Source organism: Lucilia cuprina, chromosome 3 (genome assembly GCF_022045245.1).
Source record: "Lucilia cuprina isolate Lc7/37 chromosome 3, ASM2204524v1, whole genome shotgun sequence".
NCBI lineage: Eukaryota > Metazoa > Arthropoda > Insecta > Diptera > Calliphoridae > Lucilia > Lucilia cuprina.
In genome coordinates this window covers 42,305,518-42,314,086 of record NC_060951.1, presented here as the reverse complement: position 1 = coordinate 42,314,086, position 8,569 = coordinate 42,305,518, and the positions used below count along the sequence as shown (strand labels likewise).

Genomic DNA, 8,569 nt, shown 5'->3' with positions numbered 1-8,569 from the left:
ATAGATAGATAGATAGATAGATAGATAGATAGATAGATAGATAGATAGATAGATAGATAGATAGATAGATAGATAGATAGATAGATAGATAGATAGATAGATAAATTTGTCATATAACTATCTGTATTTCGTACTGTCTGGCAATAAAACTGTGAGGATTTCTTACAATCGTTTACACTGACAAGCTACCTGATCAAATTTTCAAAGTCATTACAAAGTCATCTGCCAATTGATAAAAAAAATTTTTGTGAATATTAAATTAAATGATCGCAAATTTTATTCAAACTTTCCAATTAATAAAAATTGACCCACATATTTCTTTAAAAGCAAAAAATTTCTATAGACAAGAAGTTCTTTGAATGAAAAAATAATCGCAAAATTTCTTTAAATTGAAATGCTATTTCTTTTTTTTAAGGAATTTGAATTTAATGTGATCTTTAAATACAAAATTAGTAAAAAAAACTGTTTAAGGTAGAGAACTGAATAAACAGGTAAATAAAAAATTGGTCAAAATATTTCCTTTAACATAAAATTATTAAATATCCCCCTCTACCCGTGTATTTGGCATATAACTATCTGACAGCGGTGTATTTCGTACTGTCTGGCAATAAAACTGTGAGGATTTCTTACAATCGTTTACACTGACAAGCTGCCTGATCACATTTTCAAAGTCATTACATTGCCAGATCTGCCAACGTTGTAAGATATGGCCGTGTATACGCTGGTTTTGTTAGTTAGTAAGTGCTTATTTTTTATCTGTATAATTCTTATATATAATAGAATGCATATTTTTTAGAAAATATTTCATATCGAACTGCATATCTTAGAATGAACATACCTATTTCATAAAATATTTGATGTTTAGCTTTCAAAACTATTTTATAAAAACAATATTTATTTTGCGATAGGAACCTAGGGACAGATTTTTAACTTTTCAACGTTAGCAAGTACTCAAACGCGAAATATTTAGTGTAAATTAAAAACATTTAAATAAACTCCAATTAAAATGGTTAAAGGAAAAAAAGCAGCCGCTGCCGCAGTAGCGCAACAAAAAGAACTAGAGCGACAAAAAGAACTGGAGCAGAGATTAAAACTATTAGAAAGTAGCAGCTCATCAAGCAGCGAAACAGAATCTACCGAATCATTTACATCGCTTGAAGAAGTGACACCGGAAGAAGAGCCTAAAAATATATTAGAAACCTTATATGATACTGATACCGAATCACTAGGAGAAGAGGAGCATGTAGATGTTGGAACTGTAGCAAAAGCAGAAGATGGTGACTTTTTTGAGGGTTTCAGGGAAATACCCAATGTTGAAGCTATTTCAGAGGATATATCAGTGGCTTCAGTTGTCATAGAGAAAACTGTGCACGAAATGGATGCCTCCAAGGACATGGGGAAATTTGTAAATCCTTTGACTGGGCTGGAAATGAGAGGCAGTGCAAGTTCGCCCTCCTCCTCAAGTGAAGAACAGAAAGAAGATGATGAAATCTATGAGGACGATGAGGGTTCTGTTAAAGATTTGTCGCAAGAAAGTGAAATCTTATTACCTAAAGATATGCTGGATCTTGAAGAAGATGTTAAAAAACCTGCAGCGATAGAAGATACTTTAGAAACATTTTTAGAACTTGAAATAGAAACGGAGGTAGTACAGGCAGAAGAAAACGATTGGGAAGCTTTAGCTCGAGAAGAAGAAACACTGCGTATACAACAAAATACCCAAAACTTTTTAAATGAACTAATTAATAAAGCTGTCGAAATGGCAGAATATGTTAGTCCTGAAAGGATTCTAAAGCAAAATCTTGATAAACGTAAATTACTTATGGAGTTGGCTGCCAGATATTCTAATTACCTAACAGAAAAATCTTGCTGTGAATTTCTGAATCGTCAGATAGTGCAACATTTTAGACGCAAAAAAACATTTCGTCCCATCACGGAAGACAATCAAAAAACCCTGCAACAGGATAAACAAAAATTATATTTTGCTAAAAAACGTTTGGACGAAATATTGGCTAGAGAGGTGAAATTATTAAGTTCTTCGACAAATGTCCAGACTGAATTACGTGAACAATATGATACATTGAAAAAGGAGCTTGAGGAACAGATTCAAATATTCGAGGGTAAAGTTAGGAAATATTTAATACGCGAATCTTGGCCTAAACTAAATGGAGTAATTATGATTTTAATTTATAAATTTAAATATTTCTCTAAATTATAATATTAACAGATTATTGAACAATTATTGCTAAAAATGGGAAAATATCGTAAAGAAGTCAGTGAAGTTAGATTTACATTGTTTCTGAAGCAACACACTCAAGCTCGTCTAACACAAGTAAGTTTTTTGTTTTGAAAGATTATACAAATTATTTAACTAATACTTTAAAAATTATTTTAGTTATTAACAAAATTAGAAGACTTGGGAAATGGTCTAAACATGAGGGATTTTAGCCATTTACAAGCCGAAAATCAGGCTTTAGATAAGAAAATTGAAGGTAGATTTTGCAAAAATTATTTTCCGATCTGTATCATATTAAGATTACTCTCTTAGAACGCAATGCTGAACTAAACAAACTCCATCTACGTTGCCACAAAGATCTACATACCTTGGCCCACTATAAGGAAAAACAACAAATGCTTTGCACCAACATAACTATACAAACGTCGGTTTTAGATGCTCTCTTGGAGAACAAACATATGCTAAGAGAGCATTTATATGCTTTGAAATTGCAACGCAATCGTATAAGTAGCCAAATAAAAAAACTAAGTTCACAAGGTGGCCTTTTAGATAAACCGGCTTTGATGTTTGATTACGATCATACGGTGGATCGTTGCCGGGAACAAAGGGAAATTGTTAATCGTTTAAGACAGACTATGCATTTGATTCAGAGAAAAATCGATGAGATAGTTAAACATTGTTCACACGATATACTATCCAATTGAATAAAATTTTATTTACAAGCTGGATTTGAGGAGCTTGAGGTGAAAAATAATTTATCAAATAAAATAGATATTTTAATAAAAATAAAATATTGTAAAATTTTTGTCATCTGCAAGAGGAAGTGTTAGGGATGATTAAATTGTAAATCGATTTTTAGGTTTAATATATATGTTTGTACTATTGTGTACATTTCTAATTAAATATTAACGAAAACAATCAGCCTAAGAATTTCAAATACTTCTTTATAAAAAATCTATAAAATATCCAATAAACTTAATTAGCTTTAACCATTACAACATTTTGAAGTTATCTAAACATTATTGTATAGAAATTATATTGAAGGTAAAAGAAAAGAAAAAAAAAACTTGTTATAAAGCCAACATTATAATTACAATACGTGTCAATGTTAATAAGTTAAATTAAATTTTTAACAGATAATGAATATAACGAAATGACAACTAAATAGAAACCATCTCATCTACATTTTAAAGCACACTTAACTATATATGGAAAAGGATATCCATGCATGTATGCATGTAGTGAAAACAGTTCCACACAATCTAATATTTGCATGAAAGGATATAGTTTTATATTTAAAATAAAGGAAATTGAATTAATAGAGAGTGTAATTCTATTTTTGTTTAAAACTCATTCATGCTCTGGCATGCAACAATGGGAAAAAAATGGAAAAATGTCGAAAGAAAAACTAACTAACTAACTAACTAACTAACTAACTAACTAACTAACTAACTAACAAACTAACTAACCTAAATACCATATTAACTAACTAGTTTTAAATATACATTTTTTATTAGAAATATTCGAAAACATTCCATAAAATACGAAACAATTTTATAAAAATATTTTTTTTTTCGAAAATTTCCATGAAAACAAGAGAAAGTTTCGAATCATGTTGTATTAAGTGCATCGTGATCCGAATGTCTGTCATAATAATTTTAGGAAATTTTTAACACAAAATTTTATTAAAATTTCTGTTTAAATTCGGAGAGAGATTTTTGAAAATATTTTATGAACAACAACTATACAACCACACATGCGAACGCTTTTTCAATGAGCGCAGTTGTTGCTGGTTGTGCACACACAAACATTCTCTATTTCGATGAAATTTTTAGAGATTGTCAAGGATTTTTGTTTATATCTTTGTTAAATGGACGGAATTTTGCTGGTTTTAAATAATACAGAATTCTTGAAGATTTAAATCTCGAATATATCTGGAGTTTTTAGAAAATCGATTTAAACAGACAGACGCACGGATAAAGCTCAATCGACTTCATTATCTAGAAGGATCTAGAATATAGGGTATATTATATATACCCTTCCAACGAAGTGTATAAAAAATTCTAGAATTTAAAAATAGGATTAGCTCTTACCAGTGAGTTTTCTCTTTTAAAAGAAGTTAATTTGAGTTGGCAATCAAATGCCAATTAATAATCAGATTAGTTAATATAAAAATAAATTGTTTCTGATATTAATCCCCTTGATGTTTTTGAGTACAAGATTAAACATCGCAGTGTTGCCATACAAAACAACAGAAAACGTCACTGTTTGTTATCAAAACAATGCATGTTTGACCTGGTTCACACTGGGAAACTTTTTTCGGGAAACTTTTGATTTTTGTGTGTTAGAGAAATGGGAAGAAATATCAACCGTCTCTTTCTCTTACACACAAAATAAAAAGTTTCTCAACAAAAGTTTTTCAGTGTGAACCAAGTCTTTATAAAAAAGAAGCAGATAATTGTAAATGTAATAAGAAAATTAATGAAAACTCAAATTTAAAACAAAAAATATATTGTGAAGTCCCCATAATTTATACTAATCGAAAAATCATATATTTTAATATTTATTTTAATAAAAATTGTATTTTTATTGTCATAAGCTGTTAACATTTTCATATTTCTTGCTCAAGTTTAAACCATCTCCATTAGGCACTTAAACTAGCAAACAAAATAAGCTGATTGAGAGGATTAATTTTAATTTAACCATTAAGTTACTATAAAATAATTTTTACAAAAATATCCCACTGTAAATCGGTATTCGTATGGTATTCTATTGGACATTTTAACAAAAATAATCATATGAAAAAAAGTAGTAATAATAATAACAAAAACACCAACCAATATAATGTGTAAAAAAGTAGCAACAATACAGAGATAACATGATGATGGTAAAGAAAACATGTAGAAGATTCATAGTAAAATATATTGCTCATACGTACTGTATGAATACATATTACAACTATAGTACGTTTAACAGGATTTTTTTTTTTGCTACTACTGTCCTTCTTTACTAAACTGCTATAGAATGCAAAGTATATGGAATCCAGTTCTTTTTTTTTTTGAGTTTTTAATAAAATTTCGTTGTTCGTTTTATACCCGAGTGTTAATTGAACTCAACACACTAATGGAAAAGGGATTTAATGTAATTATTTAGCAGTAATACAACAACAACAAAAAACTGAAAAGCAAATAACAAAAAAATATTGCTACATTTTCTATACTCATAATGGTTACACAGTATCATACATTTCTATGGTTTTAACAGATTCTGTGTGTGAAGCTTCGATGTTTTTTTAGTATTTAAACGGAAATAATTCTAAACGTAATGGAACTAGAATGAACTATGAAGAAATAATAGAAGAACACGTTACATCTTTTTATATTGTCTTTAGAACTACATAGGTTATTGTATTGGTTCAAGTGGAAGTACAAGTATTTGCTATCGAAATTGTGACAAGTTTTTACTTAAAATGCTTTTAGTTAATTTAAGAATACTGCCGCAAATGGGGGTAAAAAATTAGCAGTCTTGTTTTTTTTTTTAAATAAAATTATTATTTTATTATAAAATATTTTAAAAACATCAAATTCACCACATTTTGTAGGAAATTTTTACGAATAATTTTTTCTCTTTATTTTGGAAAAATTAAATAAAAATTGGAAATATTAAAATTTTCACTATTTTATAGAAATTATCTAAAATATGTTATCTTATAAAAAATACGAACGAATATTTTTTTAAAAACGTTTAAATTTTTTCTCTTTTATAAAGAGAATTTTTCAATTCTTCCTTTTTATTCAAAATTTTTCAAATTTTTTTTTTTCAAATCTTTGTTTTTGTAAAAAAAAATTTTGAAATTTTCTCCATTTTTAGAAATTTTTCGAAATCTATCTTTTTGTAAATAAATTTTGAAATATTCTTTATTTTTAGAAACTTTTGGAAATCTATCTTTTTGTAGACAAATTTTGAAATTTTCTCTATTTTTAGAAAGTTTTTGAAATTATCTCCTTTTTTATAATTTATTTTAAAATTTTTTAAGTTTTCCTTTATTATAATTGTTTTCAAATTTTCTCTCTTTGCAGAACATTTTTCAAATTTTCTCTATTTATGAAAAATTTTCGAAGTTCTCTCTTTTTATAGAAAATTTTCAAGAGATTTCTCTCTTTTAAAGCCTTTTCTAAAAGATTGTTATTTATATAGAAATTTTAAAATTTTTTAAATTTTCAAATGTTTTTTTTATAGAAAGTTTTTTATTTTTATAGAAAGTTTTCGAAAATTTTCGAAGTTCTCTCTTTTTATAGAAAATTTTCGAGAAATTTCTCTCTTTTAAAACCTTTTCTAAAAGATTCTTATTTATATAGAAATTTTAAAATTTTTTAAATTTTCAAATGTTTTTTTTATAGAAAGTTTTTTATTTTTATAGAAAGTTTTCGAAAGTCATCTCTTAAAAAAAAATAGATCAGTTTATCTTTTTATAGAAAATTTTGGAAGGTTCTCTTTTTTTTGAAAACTTTCGTAAGTCGTTTCTATTGATAATCAATTTTTAACAGCTTTCTTTAAACAATTTTCAAACAATTTCTCTTGTTATACAAAATTTTCATATGTTTTCACTTTTTATAAAAAAATTTTAGAAAGTTTTCCCTTTTTATTAAAAAATTATAAAATTTCTTTTTTTTTTCTCTTCAAAATTTACTTTTCTTACCAAAATATTTGAAAATTTTTTTTAATAGAAAAATGTCCAAAAAATTTGTCTTTTTATAAAAAAATTTTCGTACGTTTTCACTTTTTATAGCAAATTTTTGAAAATTTTCTCATTTTCTAAAAACGTTACTTTTTTTAGAAAATTTTAGATTTTTTCTATTGAAAAAAAAATTCTCATTTATTTTCGAACATTTTTCAAGTTCTCCTCTTTTTATAGAAAATTTATTCGAAATTCACTCTTGCTCTTAATTTTATCTCTTCTGTAACATTTTTCTTTTCGGTTTACTTACATCTAAACTAATAGTTTACAAAAAGTATTATTGCTTTAAAAATGTGTCTACAAAAAAAAAAAGAATAGAGTGCATCTAAAGACTTTTACCATGACAATGACAATCACCTTTTTACCGGATATTGTAGTTTTATTGACGGATGTTATTAACAATGGCATACTGCACTTAAACTATGTTTTCTAAAATAAAGCAAGAAACTTAAAAGAAAGCTTTAAGAGATAAATGTTTTTTTTGGACATTGAAAGAAATAAATAAAAGAATGAAATTGAATTGAAATAAAACATTTAAAGTTTAATATGTAGTGTTCTTGAAAACCCTTTAATCTTTTTACCTTTTTATAATTACATATTCTAAACAGCTTCAGTTTGCAAAAAAAAATAAACAAATTTATTTACTCTAAGAGTTTCTCCTTCTTTCAAGAATTAAGTATTTCCACAATAATACTATTATTCTCTTTATTTGACAATTAAAATAACATACAACTCCATAAGAAAAACAATAATAAATCTATGTTAAGTTTTTTTTTTATTTCAATCCTACAAACATGCTGACCATTACAAACACATTTCTAATACATATAAGCAAACATTTATAGAGATATCCAACACTACAGGTGGTACTTAATAAAGGAAGTTAACAAAACTACATTCAAATAATAATAAAATAAAAATAGGAAACAAACAAACGGAAATAAAGAAAAACAGTTTTAGTTAATACAAAACAATACTCCAAGCTATTTTAACCACTTTTTTTTTAAAACAAGACACCATATAACAAATTTTCTTCCCCCTTACATACACGAACACCAAAAAGAACATTTACTTTAATAATGTCATTTAGAATGGGAGGATAAAACTTGAAAATTGATGATGGACATCATATAGTGCTAAGAAACTTAAATAAACTATTTCACTGGTAGGGGGTAGTTGATGGCAAAGTCTACTACAGACACGTGCTCTCATTATTATGGGTCACCATAGAACAAACATTTTAAGTTAAAAAATTTTTTTTTCTTTGGTTTTCTTCTTCAACTGATTGTCTCAAGAAGTCAAAGTTCTTCATACACCTTAACCATACAAAGACAATAAATGTACATACATAGGTGTATTCTGCTTGTATACGTATTTATATGTATATATGTGTTGGGTAATAAAAATCCTTTTTATTGCTTCATTTATTCTAATTAAGATAATTTCATTTACAAGTCATAGCATTTGTTACGACAAAAAACTTTACATGTTTTTCTTAATGTTTAATGTTGGAGAAGAAAAAAACACACACATGTTAAATATGTTCAAGAATATTCGAACATTATTAGTCTTAATGGTTGTTTGATTTTCATGTA

The 8,569-nt window shown here is 26.6% G+C and overlaps 1 protein-coding gene across 1 annotated transcript; it reads left to right on the top strand.

Annotated features, from left to right (window-relative positions):
• The first annotated feature begins 873 nt into the window (after nt 1-873).
• LOC111686562 lies at nt 874-3,220 on the top strand. Its single transcript, XM_046946425.1, has 4 exons — nt 874-2,170; nt 2,228-2,332; nt 2,396-2,492; nt 2,549-3,220. Exons 1-4 carry the CDS (start codon nt 1,007-1,009, stop codon nt 2,938-2,940), a joined length of 1,758 nt encoding a protein of 585 aa, XP_046802381.1. The 5' UTR covers nt 874-1,006; the 3' UTR covers nt 2,941-3,220.
• The last annotated feature ends 5,349 nt before the right edge of the window (nt 3,221-8,569 follow it).